Here is a 16,796-nt window from a genome sequence, read left to right as displayed (position 1 = left end):
CAGACAGTATAGAGCCTAAACAGCATATCAAGCACCAAATCAAACAGCCTTGATTGCTGCTGCACTGTGGGCACTAGAAAGGAGGGGGAAACAAAACACCCCTGCTGTGCCAGAATGGACAGAGCAGCGTCTAATAAACGATGTGAAGAACTGAACTTGTTGGAGGTGGTGAAAGGTTCTCTCTAAAGAAGAATCGGGTCACTTTACTTTAACCTATTATCCTGTAATGTTGAACATGAAGGTAAAGAGAATTTTTTTTTTTTTTTTTTTAACCAACCCAGTAGAATAAAATTCTGCATGATTATACTTTGGTTATTGGGGTTCTCCTGGGTTAGGTCTTCAATTCACTCAACAAAAAAAGCCCGGCATACTATGCTTTTTAGTCTTGTGTGTCTGATGGGAACATAGCTTAAAACATACATATTGTATATATAACCTAGTTTGTGAACATGCTATCGTCACTTTTCAGCAACCTGAAATTCTGAAGCAAACATTGTTTCTCCCTTGTGTAGTGGAACCTCTGGTGCTCCAAAGAGATCAATTGCATATTGACAAAAATTGTGTCATTACAATAATGGAGACAAGACACTGATTCAGGTGATCCTAACCTATCTGTGGGGCTGCGTTCTGGTGACAGATTCCTAGGACTGGGCAATTAATCGAAACATAACCAACATAGAATATCAGTCTGGATAATGGATGTCATCTCATTGGTTTGGTTATAATATTCATATCCCAGCACAGTTTTATTCAGTCCAAACATGTCCAATGCAAAACTGCTGTAACTTTACGATGAGGTCTCTTCAGACCCCAGTGTATAATATGTGGACGGCCTGGAGAAGGTGATCAAATATAAAGTGTCCTCACCTCTCCTGGGCTCTGCAGCAACTTCCTCTTCTCATCCAGTCTTCTCAGCAGGCCCTGACATCAGTCAGAAGACATGAAGAGGACAGGGAGCCGTGCCAGAGCCCATGAGAGGTGAGGAACACGGGTTTTATGGTTAATTGCCTCACAGGGTCTCTGAAGAAACCCCAGAGTATAATAGTTTGTTTGACCGTGTTTGGTCCAAAACGAAATTGACCAAATCTTGTGAGGTTTGTCCAAAACGTACTAAAAATTTAAGAGGTGTGGCCTAATTGTCATTAAGGTAAAAAAAAAAATGACTAATCTTGATCATAAATCGCCCAGCCCTACAGACTCCTTTTAACTTTCCCCAACACCACTAATTTTACTTACGTTTTAATCCCCTGAAGACTACATTAAATCTCCATAAATAGCAGACAAGCCATCCCATTGTTTCAAATAGGAATTACAGCAAGCCACAAGAATTTGGTTCTGGCACTGTACAGATGGTACCTTTCTGTACAACAGTGATAACAGAATCAGTGACTATACGAGCAGAGCTACAGCACCTATTACTTATAGTGCAACCAGTTCAGGGTAACTTTAACCACATGAAGATCATGGCCTGGGAATTATTCTCAGACCTGGACAATGGGGTCAGAAATGTCACTAAGGATGACCTCTGTGCATGCAGTAGCTTTGTGAAATGAACACCCCTTCCCGGTCACAAGCTTCCTCAAGCGGACTCTCCGAACACAGATGTGAACCAGGACTTCGAAGAAAATCTTTAAAACTCTGCAGAATTTTTAACTACTTTTTGAAAAAAAAAAAAGGCAGGGGCGTTTTTTTTTTTTTTTTTTTTTTAATCTTGCATGGATGTCCTGCAACTAGGCAGGACTGAGCGTTGTCCCTTACCTTGGGCATGGGGCATGTGGAAGGGAGAATATGGCCTAAGACTGAAATCACACATTTGTGGAAGTTTTATGAACCAAGGCTAGGTGTGGATCCAAAGAAGAATCGGTATACAAGAAAGACTGAATCCTCTGCATTTTATATCCACTCCTGGCTTTGGCTACAAAACTCCATTAATGTTTCCACCTTAGAGAACGTGTTCCTTGGTTTCCACATGGATCCAGATTGAATGCATTTACACTGAGTCACATTTCAATGCTTTATTCTTTGCTTAGTGCACATACATGGGTGAGTAGCTTTAACAGAGCAGTTGGGTTGTATGGAAACAGCTTCTTTCTATGCAACCTGTCAATGGCTCCCTGAAGATTAGCCAGACATTGTGCTGACTTCTGCTGGATGCCCCGAGCCTGGTATACTGGGGCAGCTGGCTTACTTGCTGACATGTTATGGAATCTCGAACAGATTGCTGTCAGCTCCAGGTCCTTCATGTGTTTATCTATATCTGAGCTGTCAGCTCCTGCACGGTGTGACATGACTGGACATGGTTCAGTGACTAACATTTCTGAGTCGGAGTCTTCAGAGCTGTCATATTCCACAAGGCGCTGAAGAGCACCTAAAGCGGAGGAACTTTTAGAGTCAGATGGCTGAGAACGTGGTGACTGCTTATTCTTTGGATCAGGCACAGTGGATTTAGCCACATGTGGACTGCAAATGCATTCTTGTGCACGTGGCATGTTCATCTGCAGAGGACAGACAGAGACATTGGCCACACTAGAGAACAGGACAGAGGAGGACATGTCATGGAAGGTGCAGGTTAAGCAAAACTGAGGCCAATCTTCTTTCAGAAGCTTCAAATACATTACAAAGTACTCCAGAAAGCAGGTCTCGGAGGAGATCAGGAAGTCTAGTAGGACTGAAGAATCAAACGATACATTCTTCAAAAGGAACAAGAAGATGCAGTGCGGGTTCATCCCATGCTCATGTGATAGCAACTTCCCAATGTCCTTTCCATCACTAGTTGTAGAATTCAGTCTAAACCAAGAAATACAAAAACAAACAAACATGCTTATAACCATTATAAAATAGCTGATTTGTCCTCACATTACTCATTGTTCAATGCCATGCATAAAAGGTCTAGGAAGCATGCAAGTGATAAGTCATGTCGCCATAGTCTCTTACCTGAAAAAGTAAGCCACACACCCACAACATACATTGAAAATATTTGCACAGACCCGCCACACATTGCCCTTACTAGCCTGTCTAATACAGTATGCTGCTATTCTTTCACATCCATGTTCTTCAGCACAAATTCAGTAATGCAAAGGTACAGTATAGATTACAGATACATGGTCACAAGAGCAAAGTCATAAGTGCAAAAGGACTCCGTGAGAAAGTTGCATACCTTGGATTGTGCAGGTACATATGAAGCAGACTCTTTGCCACTTCCAACATGTCATCATCTTGCTCTATAAAGATCAGGGACACCCATTCACAGTAGTGCATTGGCTCCTTCCATTTAAGATGCAGTTTTAGGAAAGTCAGTAAGTCAGGCATATACGTAGGCATTTCGGAAAATTCAGTATGCCCTAGAAGAGAGAAAAAAAAAAATTAAATTTATTTATTCACTGTACTAAGCCAGACAATCCAAGTGTCCTCCTGCTTATACTTAAAAGACACTTAAATCCTGTGCGGAGCTGAAGAGGTAATATAAAGCCATGAAAGGGTCAAGCAGATGAAGTGACTGTACTTATGTCACTAGACCTTGCCAAATAACAGTACTTACCAAAAGCACAAAAATGACAAGTAAAATAGATGTGGAGCTAGAAGTCCTAATACTTATCATAGTTTCAACATTTTATAAAACCTTCATCAAAACTCAAGCAGCTTTCCTGCTAACAGACACCTCTCCTTTCTGATGTGTCCAAGCATGGAGAAGGTTACTCAGGACACGAGTGTACAAGTCAAGTCTGGCTTATGTACATGCTAGGTGCAATTCCAAATATTGCTTTATCTGAAAACTGTGCAATAATGGTAATCCTAATCGAAGCTATAAATACTAGAATAAACTCATCCAAACCTGCTGAACTTGGCAGAACCAGCAAACCATCTATGGGGTGTCCCAGTTCTCCTTAATGGAAAGAATGACTAGACATGCCGGATTTAAACATGACCAATCACTTGTTCTCACATGCGAATACTCACTCTTCCTATTAACATACATGCTCTGTCAGGTATGTATGAAGCTGTTCTTCAGTCACATTTATTTACTTTTGTAATGGGGAGGGGGGGACCTGCTTGCACAAATTCTCATCCTTTAGAAAATTAAAAATAAAATTATATATAACAGAAGAAAGCTTCAGTCATGTATCATTTGCACTTGGGTGAATACAGACGGACACCCAATGGAGGGGGCTCCTCTGTAGCTGTCATTAAGTGTCCATTGTTCTCATCTGATGGATGAGAGCAATGGACCTTTAGGACAGTAGTGTGAACCTACCTTAATTCACATAACAACCAGCTATCCAAAAAACTATGAAACAATTACAAGCAAAATGTAAGCACATCTTGCACATTTACCATTGCATGGTTTGTAAAACTGGCGCCATCTTGTGGTTGAGGCTCTATCAGCATTATGGTCAGTAGATCAGTGATTATTAACACCCCCGGCAGATCCGTGTGCCCAAGATGCACTCGCCACACAAGATTATTGATAAGTGGTTGCTATGAATGTACTAAAATCAACACATTTGCATGTAAAAAAAAATGTGAATACCTATAACAGATATTACCTGACCCCGTACTACTGGAGGCTTTATAACAGAACTGAATTTCCACAGCCTTGAGAACAGAAAGACAGGTTGATCCCAGTAACACCAGGTCCTGACCATGCTCCGAGCCTTCGTTGGCACCACTGAAGCTGTTTGACCTGTCACATGAAGGCACTTGGAATAGCCAGCATTCCTCTACTGCAGCCAGTAGTATGGAGGCCAGGGTAGCCAGCTCCTTATCTGAAGCTGCACCTTGCTGGTTAAATAAACTGTGCGGGGAAGGCAGGAAATCTTCACCAGCTTTATACAGGAGACATCGTTTTAGCACCAGGATGGCCTGCTTCTTTACAAAGTAAGGAATAGGAGCGGCCATTAGGTTCAAGGCCTGAGGAAGAATCACAGGTAAAACATGTTTGCAGAGGGAGACGTTTAATGTCAGTTCTATCCTTAAGGCAACCAAGACTTCTAATAGATCCAAGAGGCAGGAGAACTGGCTGCTGGACTCGCCATCTAGTGTCAGAGGTTTGCAATCACTGTTTGAAAGACGGAAGATCCAGGTGGCGCAGAAGCCTTCAAATACTTTTTCCAGCGGTGCAATAATCTGCAGCACATAATCTAGAAGAGATACAAGTACACATTATCCATTACAGAGGCTTACATACATAGGACATCAGGTCACAGCACAAGTGATAGAAGTTTGATCAGAAGTCTGATGAAGGCAATTGCCCTGTAGATCTACTGGGCCAACCTGGCTGGAAATTCAGAAAGTGCAAGAAGAAAAAAAAAAAAAACAAAAAACAAAAACAAAACGGCTTCTTGTGTCTTTTCGTATCAATTTTTTTTCCCCCCAAGGGTGGTGAGAGTCTGAAAAGGATGCTATAATGCAACATGTTTTTCCATAAAAATCATAGTGTCTTATTGATGTGATATGTGTGTTAATGTCTTACTGATCAGTCCGTATTTATCCCTTGCCGTTTACCTATGGATATCTTATTGATGTACTTCTGTTTCTATTATGTGTACACACACATCCCATCTATCCTTGTTACCATGTATACTTATCCTGGTTAGTCTTATATCGTATGCAAGTCCTTCTTTCCGATTCCTTTGTTCTATGTACATATTTCCCTGTTGTGGTATAGACGTTCCTTCTTTGGTTGCCCAAATGTTTATTACTTCATGTGCACACATTCCTATATCTTTGTACCAGTGATGCTAGGTTCACACTAGCGCCCGGAGTCAGTTCTCAGATTTCAGTCTTCTGCATGCAGAAGACGGAAAGCTGTCTGAGCGGGTCCGGCCGTGAGCGCAGGTGAGAATTTTATGCTCTCCGCCACGAAACCGTTTTTTACTGTATGTCCAATTTTAAAAAAACGGTTTCGCGGCAGAGAGCATAAAACGCTCACGGCCGGACATCTTTCAAACCCATTCAAATGAATGGGTTTGAAATAGTCCTGCAGGTTTCCGTCTCCTGCTCAGCTTTGTGCAGGAAACAGAAACCGGGCACAAATGTGAACAAGCCCTTATGGTTACATCCAGTCACTGACAGACGAGAAGCCCTCCACCTCCTAGTTTAGTTAGTAGAAAAACCCTTATGGTCTAATGTGCTAGTTGGCTTCATAAGGATACCTGGCATTGAACTTTTTGCCAATCGTGTTTTAATTTTGTGCAAAGTCAGAATTTTTTCTAAACTGCTGCCCTTTTTCCTTGTCAGTTTAGTTCATAATAGATCTTTAGTGTTAGCTATGCCACTAGGGCTGGTGTCAGCATCCAGCTTACCTGGGCAATTGCCAAGAACCCAAACTCCTGAGGGGGTGAACGCTGCAGCTGACTGTGGCCCTATTTACTTACCTGTCCTGGGCTCCAATGCAACTCAGTCAGCCTTCAATGACCTCATGTGGGGTCAGGCCAGCGTTGCGATGTATAATGACACCAGCATAACCCACGTCTTTAATGTCATTTAAAAGGGCTGAAGACTGAACAGGGAGTTGCCGGAGCCTGGGAGAGGTAAGTAACTTTGTTTGCCACCTCCTCCAAATATAATAGTTTGTGTGTTCTACATAATTTGGGGTTCTACATATTCTGAAAGGTTTCCAATATTTGCAAGGACCACCCTAGGGGCCGCTGTGGGACATTATAGTGTGATTAAATAGGGCATTATACTGTGTGGGAGCCAGGAAAGGGGGCGCTATATTATGAGGCCTAATCTTTGCTTGTTACATCCCTGTACATATTATACCCTATGTATAAGTTTATACATGTATGCATTTATCTGTGGGAGCCCAACTCAGTCTCTGCATTGAGCACTTCCATTAATAAAGATGAAAGCGTTTATTGCACTGTTAACAGAATCAGGCCCTGTTCACATAGTGGAATCTGGTGCTGATTTTGCCCCCAAATCAGCAGCAGATTATTCCCTCATTTGACCTCCCATTAACAAATTAGTGTAGGACACAAAAAATAAATAAATAAAAATCTGCCATGGATGCTGCCCAAGGGCCCACACAAACCTGGAGCCGGTCTCGTATCCCACCATATAGCAATCTACAGCAGTGCAGCTGACTTCTCGTGTGTACGGCCAGCTTTAGGCCTGAAACCGCATCATTTATGCAGGTTATTTACATGGGACAATAATCTGGAACACTTATTACTGATAACTTACCAGTGTGTACAGAGCTTTAGTCATTTACTGCAACACTAGCCATACCTGCTTTTCTGATCCTCTCATCCATAAGGATTCCTTTACAAACAGCTACTAAGGACATCAGACATGGCATTCCGATGTGGGATCCCGGCTCTTCACCCAAGCTACTTAGGCAGAACTGAAGCCATTCAGCATTCACCACATTCTAGGAAAACAGCAGCACATTTAATGGAAGATACAATTAGTAATGGACTCCATGGTTACAAGTACGAGGACAGCCCTAAACTTAGAGGACTTAGCCATTTGAGCCACAACCACTACTAACAAGTGCAATAATTGGAAAAGCCACCTGAACTGTTGGTTTTGACATAGTGACAGGTCAGCAAGTCACATCATACACCTGATGAAGGTGGCCATACACTTTAGATTAATGGTCGGCTGAACCTGCCAACTTCAGTGGGACTGGCCAACCTCCAAGTGTATGGAGGATGTGCTAGACATTTCTACACAAGCAGAAGGCGCAGAGACACTAAATCGGGCTGTTGGATTTCAACATGCCTGAGCTTACGCTCCTGAAAGTGAATGAATTACGAAGTACCGTATATACTCGAGTATAAGCCGACCCAAATATAAGCAGACCCCCTTAATTTTACCACAAAAAAAAAAACAAAAAAAACACTGGGAAAACTTATTGACTCCGAGTATAAGCCTGTTTTTTTTTTCCCTCCACTTGGAATTCATTCTGGCTGAATATAGCGTATCTGCAGTGCTTCTATTAACCCCTTCCCGACACAATATGAGCCGTGCCGATACCCTATACTTAACCTGGATGTAGTCAGGCTGAACTCCAAGGGGGGGGGGGACTCAGTCTCGGGGAAGGGGCAGTTAGTTATTTTTCCCCGCTACGGCATTTACCGTACCAGAAAAATATATTTATAGGTATGTAGGGTGGGTGTTTTTGGACAGAGGGATAACTAAGGGTGCATTCACACTACGTTTCCTGAAGCTCATTCTGAACGTAAAACACATTCAGAATAAGCGGCGTATAAAGCAGCTCCATTCATTTTTATTAGAGCCGGCATACGAGCGCTCCCCATAGAAATGAATGGGCTGCTTCTTTCACTGCGAACAGTCCCATTGAAGTGAATGGGAAGTGCCGGCGTGTACGGCTCAGAATGAGCAGAGCTTGCCGTATACGCCGGCACTTCTCTTACTGAAGCAGTCCATTCATTTCTATGGGGAGCACTCGTATGCCGGCTCCCATAGAGATGAATGGAACTGCTTTATACGCCGCTTATTCTGAACGTGTTTTAAGTTCAGAATAAGCTTCAGGAAACGTAGTGTGAATGCACCCTAAGGTGTATGTGTTTCACAGTATTATTATATGTGTGCTAGGGAAAGGAGGAGGATTAGAATTTTTAATACTTTTTTTTTTTGCATTTATTAGACCCCCTAGGAGTCTTGAACCCCAGGGGGTGTGATCACTAATGCAATGCATTGCAAAAATTGTCATTTCTTTTGCAGGCTCCATAGAGCAGCCTGCAAAAGAGAAGCACTGCCAGCCGGGGAGCCTTTACAGGAGCTCTGAAGGGAATCCCCAGCCGGCTGGACCTGAATGAGAACTGCAGCTGGCCAGCGGCAGGAGCACTGAGGGGGAATTCCCGGCAGAAGCGCTTCTGCCAGCGGCCGGCCGCAGTTCCTAGGATTGCCCGCTCCCTCCCTCGTACTGGGACATCGTAGAGCATCTCCGCTGTAACACTTACAGTGGATATGTTCTAGCTCCCCATGGCTGCAATCTGTGATTGCAGGCATGATTGCAGGGAGCTCCAAGGTGCTGGTTGGTATGGTGACCACTCTGAAGCAAAGCGGCGCCATTATAGTTACAGACCCAGCATACAGACACCGGGGCGGGTGCCGGGCCGCAGCATCGCCACGCTCATAGCAGGAGTGTAGCGATACTGTCAATTTCAAACTGCAGAAGTGCTTACGATACTTCTGCTAGCAGGGCCGGAACGCAGATACACGCCGGGTGCGGGCCTGACCTTATGTGGCCACATCACCTGGCGTGTGATAGAGTGTGGGGAGGGGAGGGTTCTGTATTCCGTCCCTGCTAGCAGAAGTACCGTAAGTACTTCTGCAGTTTGAAATGAGCAGCATCGCTACACTCCTGCTATGAGCGTGGCGATGCTGCGGCCCAGCACCCGCCCCGGTGTCTGTATGCCGGGTTCGGATGCTGGGTCTGCAACTAGGATATTGCTGAATTACTGTAATGACCCGAGTATAAGCCGAGGCGGACTTTTTCAGCACAAAAACTGTGCTGAAAAACTCGGCTTATACGGTAAACTATGGGAAATATACGCAAATCTGTTTCCTCAAGATCTAAATAGGAAAACAGTGCCTCTGTTTGCTGCCCTCTATGGGTAGCCCCCTTGAACATCATGCCCGATTTTTTCAAGAAGCTTTTGTTGCATGATGCGGGATTTCGCCAAATCATGGAGCTAAAAAGGCTTTTTGAAAGACTCCATACGCCTGAGAAGGTGATCTCTCCTTAGGGAGTGATATTGTCCCCAGGACTAAATAAACTAAGAATATAACAGACCAGTCACAACTACAAGAATATATGACAGAGGTAGAACAGAATGAGAGCTCACCTGGAATTTAAGTTGATATAGCACCAAACAAGAGAGGCACTTGGTGGAGATGTGTACTAGCACCTTATCTGAAGAGGAGAACAGTCTAATCTGGGGGGGAAATAAAAAATTTATAATAAAATAAAATATATCATATGTACAACACTCATGCATACCATCAATGAATCCACTACATTATATGAAAGTGTATGGAAAATTCAGAGCAACTTTTAATTTTCTGGCAGCATTTCTGAAATGTTTTATTATTCTTTATGGATTTCGACTACTTTCTGTGAAACTCTGCACTGACTTCCAGTTCTGTCCCTTCTTTATTTTACTCCACTTTAATCTGTACACGGATTCTTACTGGAGTATGGATATAGAGGCTCTTGTGTATGCAGGGAAGCTGAGGCTGGGGAAAGTCACTCCAAACAGTTATATTTCAGGCATTATAAACTTTCAGCTTTCATACGACACCAATATCACACTTCTATCTGTATCATTTCCAGAGATATCACTGGATGAAAGCCTCACTTTGCCTGCATTACATCCCTACGCCAGTTAGAAACACAGTAAGAAGGGAAATATACAGAGACTGAAGTGGAATCCACGGAAAGGAGCCAAAAAAAAAAAAAATCTGTCAATAGTGTATGTTACAAAATTTACTAGTGACAAACGCTAACAGAAAATCAAAAGTGGTTTGAATTTTAGGAAGACTTCAAAGAGGACCTTTCATCAATATAAGTTCTTAGCCTATGTTAATAGGCACCACTGCACCGATTACGGCACAGTTGGAGGTTTTTTTTTCCCTCCAGGTTCCGCCATTCCTGAGCAACAAGTGCAGGTAGTTTTGATGCCGATGCTCTATTTAAGCGCTGTAATGTCAAAGTAGGTGTAATTCAGAGCTCTGATCAGAGGAAGCCAGTGTCAGAGCTCAGAATCACACCCCTTGTCTGCTCCTGCCTGACACCGCCCTCCTAACAGTGCAGAGTCTAAATAGTACATCAGCCACCAAAGAAAACAGCACTAATTGCTTGGGAACTGTGGAGGCTAGGGGGAAAAAAACAAAACAAAACTGTGCCAGAATCAGTACAGTAGCAGCATCTTAACAGATTTAAAGAACTGGACTTGTTGGATGTAGTGAAAGGTCCTCTTTAAGAAATTCTGTACCCAATAAGGAAATAATGCCCCAGACAACAAAATGAAATGCAGATAGCTAAATGGCAGTGTAAGAAGACCCAAGCCAGTAAGCAGTTCACCAAGAAGCATTACCTGAGTCATTGTAAAGATGCCAGTTGGTGGCAATAATGAGTTACTGACGCAGACTTCATAAAGGGGAGAGTTAAGAGTCCCCCTTTAAATCTTACTTAGCATCTTCGCCACAGAATTTATCCTGTGTGACTGACCAGTGTTGGCGCTATGGTACTTTATACCATATTTGGTGGGAGTGTGCCGCTCTTAGGCCCTTCTAGGATGCGGAGTTAACCCTTTATGCTATTCTTTCAGTTATCCTGGCAGGATTTTGGCAGTGAAGAAGAACTTCCTGCGACACTTTCTCACGACTGTCAGAACAGTCATCCCCAGACATTGGCAGAGCACGGTTTCTGACTCTATGGTGGAATTTCTACAGGAGCTTCCCCTAATAAGGAGTATGGAGGCCCTGATGGTGGAGGAATTCCCCTGACCCCTCCAAGTTTTAGGCTCTCTGGTAACCTTGGGTGGTGTTCCAGGATTTCACTGAATTCTCCTCTTTTTTTTCTACTGATGTAGTATCTTTTTATCCTTCCTCTCTCTCCCCTGGAGGAGGGTGCAGTTATCCTTCCCTCCCTCTATTGTACCCCCCCCCCTTTCTTTTCCCGTACATGTTCGCCCGAATGCAGTTCTTCAGGTGTGTTCCCCTTGTCCGTTTGTTTTCACCTCCATATCTGTATCCATGTTTTCGTGTTCCCCTACTTTTGGGCCTTCAATCCCTTTATTATCTTAGCATGTTTTATAATGCTGCCTGGGGTCTCACCCCCGTCCTCTTGCTCATAGGCTAGGCCTGCGAGTCACTATGCCTTTGTTTTGTTTTTGTCTTTTCTGTTATATTTGAAGACTTTAATAAAATCAGATCAAAAATGTTACTTAGCAATGATTATGCTCGCTCCTTACTATTGTGGCGTTGACTCCATGTTGTTGCAGCAGCTCCACCACACGGGAATACTGACGTCTCACTTGTGGCTCAGTGCAGAGATTCTCAGCTTTGATGATCAAGAGCTGGATAAGAGACAGTTGAAGCAAGGTAACATCCCGGTGTACCCACCCAGCATTCTCATGGATTGCTAAAAGGAGAGAGAGGATGAACAAATCAGACATGGAAACATGGTGAATACACTTTATATATGGTTTTAAGAAGCCTCATAGGGTCTCTTGCAAGAGTTTTAACACATCAGCACAATGAGAACCATAAAGGGGAATAATCTGCAGACCATGTGAATGTTTTGACATAATGGCCCCATAAATCATTAGAGAGCGATCCTTCGATCAGAAAAACATGGAGCACGATTTCTGCGACACCCCTACCCAAGACTCCTTTAACTAGTAGTGTAGCGCCTTCATTCTCAGGACTGTTGGGGATTTCAGCACTGGAAAGCCCATCAGTCAGTAAGGGACTTATTGTGCAGTACTCAGACAGGCCAACAATGGGCAGACATCTCATAAACTATTAGTGTTGGTTACATACGTGACACAGATGCACAAGCCAACTTAGCAAAAACACAGATCAAGCATGCACACAGCTGGATCACCTGGGTTGTCACTTGGCATTAACAGAACTGCAGCAGCTTGTAAGTCTTCATGTAGGGGGGCAGCTTGCAGTAATATGTTGTGCAGCCTCCTTAAGCCTGGCAATGGTCTTTCCATCTTCTTGGGACACTTGAATGGTATATGTTACATGGAAGATCATTATTGGAACCAGTGCCTAATCTTAAAAAAAAAAAAAAAGTGTATATATATATATTTTTTTTAAGTCATAACATTCCTAAAGACGGCATTGATGATTCAAGACCCCATGAGAAACTAGACTTAACCCTCAGAGCCTTTCCCATTTATCCTTAGCTGCAATATATGTTGCTACTAAACAATAAAGGACACCACAATGCACTTAATTGTCCTACGTCATCACATCTTCAGAACATCATAAGAAGAGATTGCCATCACTTGTTTCCTTTAACATAGTTGTCACTTACTTACTCTTACGGGTCCATGGATCCTTGCACTTGCTTCCTTAACATGGTTGCTATTCACTTAATTATACTGTATTATTGCTTACCTTTTGCACAGTAATTTTGTATCAGTTCTAATATGATTCTCTGTGACTAATTGACTTTTTACCTCACTTCCCCATGATGTGTCTATTTGGCTATATATTCCTGGGTCACTCCACCCTTTGGAGTTGTGATTTGGTGTTTTATGGATATTCTTTCCCCATCATTTTTTGTATGTATTTATATGTCTTTTAATAGGTCAATAAAATATTTGCATTTTATATGAAATTTCTGATGTGGATGGTTTTTTTCTGATTGATACTGTTCTCCATATCTATCTAGCCTCTTTTTGTATGACCATAGATATAATTGTAACAAAGTTTGTGGAGGAAAACTCTGCAAACTTTCTGTTTAAAGCGCCGCGGGAAGAACAGTGATGGGTTGCCGCTGTGGTTTTTTTTTCTCCACAGCACTTTGGGGCCTTAGCTTAAAGGCATCTTCCCTTGCCCCAGCTCCCTGATCTATCAACAGGGTATACACACACTTAATAAAGCTAGTTTAGTGGAAGCTAGAGGCCAAGATTTACTAATGGTGTTGCACTAGATTCTGCTGTAAGTGGTCATCTTGTTTTGGCGCAAATTAATTTCAAAGGGTTCTATCACTGCAGAAATGTATTTTTAAATTAGCATGTACTCCATTAGTCTTCAGAAAGGCTCTTCTAGGTAGACCTTTTTTTCTTTGCAGCCATTTTTGAATAAATTTGCATTTCTTGATATACAAATCAAGGACAGAGGGCATTACCCCGATGCTCCAAGCACTGCATCATCACCCCTGAAGAACAACTCCGGCTCCTTTCTTCTATGCCCCTTTTTTGAAAGAGATCCCCCATACTGATCCTCTTCACTGCATAACACGCAGCAAGTGACACCACAAAGCTCAAAAGCTCACACATGCTCTGTATGCACATTCAAGAGGAAAAGTAAAGATGGCCACCAGCCATTCAAAAATTGCCGCAAAAGAAATAAAGGTATGCCTAGAGTAGCCTTCCTAAAGGATATTGGAATATGCGCTTATTTATAAAAATGCATTTCTGCAATAATGGAATCCCTTTAATAAAAAGGCGTCAATGACTTGCACCAAATAGCACAGATGTCTGTAGACAGACATAAGCAGGGAAATTCATTGTCCATTTACACCAGTTTTCTTGCCTATAGGGGTGCAAATATGGTGCAAGGCCATTTCATGCACCAAATGTGTGCCCCATCTCCTGTTCCAGAACTTGCTCACCACTCCATGAAAATAGGTGAAGCAGGTTGGGCCAGGGACTACTGTGCCCACCAGGCTGATTATAATGCATGCCAGATTTCTGGAAACCTACGCCAGTAGATTTGGAGACAGAAAAGTGGAGATGGACATAGAATACAGGACTAGACCAATAAGAAACAAGAAACCCATTCCCAGTGGCAGTGCCAGTCTCCCAATGGAATGGCACACTTAGTTTTGCCACTTTACATCACCATTGTGATACATGGAAGTGATGGATACATCATATGACTGACATAAGCCATGGGCAGATCAGATCCCTCTGTCCAGCTAGGCTTCACATATTTTTGGTAATTCCCCCCTGCAGCAGTTCGCCCCAAGTCACCTCCATTGATTCCATAGAGTGATGGTCACAGCATACATGTCATTGCCATCTGCCACCCACTAACACGTTACCTACCAGAGCCAGGACGTCATACTAGCGCCAATAACCCACGGGAGGACGTCATGACAGACACCTGGAGATGCCCTGCACAGGAGTCTCACGACTAAATATGCTGTAAAGCATGTCGGGATATGTAGTTCACAAGCGAATCGTGGCTACTGCGCACGCGTAGTTCTTATTTCCAGGGCTTGCCGGTATCTGCCTCGCAGTCGCTAGCGTCTATGGGAGTGGGCGGGGCTTGTTAGACGTCTTAGCCAATCAGGTGGCACAGGAGGGAGCTGGCAGATTTGGCAGAGTGATGAGGGTCGTGGTGAACTATCAGGGCAGGGGTTAATAACGTGGATGGAAGTAATAAGGAGATGTGTCCAGTATAGCAATAGTGATGCTGCCCCAGAGCAGTGACAGGTTGTGGGCTGAGAACTACAGAGCCCCCTTCTCTGCCCAGACCACCTACCGCGCGCTTCTTCATTTAACCCCTTCCTGTCGCTGTCATTTTTTGATTTTCATTATTGTCTCCCCACCTATAACTGAGGGCTTCATATTTGTAAGACAAATTGTTGTTCATAATTGGTACTAGTTAGGGCTAGTTCACACGGGCACAGAGGGGGCAGATTATGGCGCGGAATCCACATCATAATCCGCCCCCTCACAATGGTGGTCTATGGAGACCGCTAGTGTTTTTTTTTCTTCCAACGGCATGTTGCAGAAAAAGGATGCAGAGATGGGAGGACATGAATCTGGGGGCAGAGATGGAGGGGACATGAATCTGGGGGCAGAGATGGGGGGGCATGAATCTGGGGGCAGAGATGGAGGGGACATGAATCTGGGGGCAGAGATGGAGGGGACATGAATCTGGGGGCAGAGATGGGGGGGCATGAATCTGGGGGCAGAGATGGAGGGGACATGAATCTGGGGGCAGAGATGGAGGGGACATGAATCTGGGGGCAGAGATGGGGGACATGAATCTGGGGGCAGAGATGGGGGGACATCTCTGCCCCCAGTTTCATGTCCCCCCTCCATCTCTGCCCCCAGATTCATGTCCCCCCATCTCTGCCCCCAGATTCATGTCCCCTCCATCTCTGCCCCCAGATTCATGTCCCCTCCATCTCTGCCCCCAGATTCATGTCCCCCCATCTCTGCCCCCAGATTCATACCCCCATCTCTGCCCCCAGATTCATGTCCCCTCCTTCTCTGCCCACAGATTCATGTCCCGCCATCTCTGCCCCCAGATTCATGTCCCCACATCTCTGCCCCCAGATTCATGCCCCCTTCATCTCTGTCCCAGATTCATGTCCCCCACCTCTACCCCAGATTCATGCCACCCATCTCTGCCCCAGTTTCATGTCCCCCCCATCTCTGCCCCCAGTTTCATGTCCCCCCATCTCTGTCCCCAGATTAATGCCCCCCATCTCTGCCCCCAGATTCATGTCCCCCATCTCTGCCCCCAGATTCATGTCCCCCATCTCTGCCCCAGATTCATGCCCCCCCATCTCTGCCCCCAGATTCATGTCCCCCCATCTCTGCCCCCAGAATCATGTCCCCTCATCTCTGCCCCCAGATTCATGTCCCCTCCATCTCTGCCCCCAGATTCATGCCCCCCATCTCTGCCCCCAGATTCATGCCCCACTTCTCTGCCCCCAGTGTCATGCCGTCCCCTCTTTCATCTGCCCCCAGTGTCATGCCGTGCCCTCCTTCATCTGCCCCCAGTGTCATGCCGTCCCCTCCTTCATCTGCCTCCAGTGTCATGCTGTCCCCTCCTTCATCTGCCCCCAGAGTCATGCTGTTCCCTCCTTCATCTGCCCCCAGTGTCATGCCGTCCCCTCCTTCATCTGCCCCCAGTGTCATGCCGTCCCCTCCTTCATCTGCCCCCAGAGTCATGCCGTCTCCTCTTTCATCTGCCCCAGTTTCATGCCGTCCTCTCGCAGATCTGAGTTGAAATCGGGACATACCGTATTTTTCAGACTATAAGACGCACTTTTTTCCCCCCAACTTTGGGGGGAAAAGAAGGGTGTGTCTTATAGTCCGAATGTGGCATCCGCTGTAATA

General features: G+C 44.4%; 1 protein-coding gene across 1 annotated transcript; it reads right to left on the bottom strand.

Annotated features, from left to right (window-relative positions):
- Positions 1–1,980: 1,980 nt before the first annotated feature.
- Positions 1,981–14,845, bottom strand: LINS1 (lines homolog 1). Its single transcript, XM_075276175.1, has 8 exons — positions 14,766–14,845; positions 12,584–12,761; positions 11,949–12,118; positions 9,819–9,908; positions 7,231–7,372; positions 4,545–5,138; positions 3,158–3,341; positions 1,981–2,787 (listed from the first exon to the last, which is right to left on the bottom strand). The coding sequence occupies exons 2-8, from the start codon at positions 12,696–12,698 to the stop codon at positions 2,016–2,018; spliced, it is 2,067 nt and encodes a 688-aa protein (XP_075132276.1). The 5' UTR covers positions 12,699–12,761; positions 14,766–14,845; the 3' UTR covers positions 1,981–2,015.
- Positions 14,846–16,796: the final 1,951 nt, after the last annotated feature.

Source organism: Leptodactylus fuscus, chromosome 5 (assembly GCF_031893055.1).
Source record: "Leptodactylus fuscus isolate aLepFus1 chromosome 5, aLepFus1.hap2, whole genome shotgun sequence".
NCBI classification, from domain to species: Eukaryota; Metazoa; Chordata; class Amphibia; order Anura; family Leptodactylidae; genus Leptodactylus; species Leptodactylus fuscus.
The sequence above is the reverse complement of the archived record's forward strand: the minus strand, read 5'-3'. Positions and strand labels throughout refer to the sequence as shown.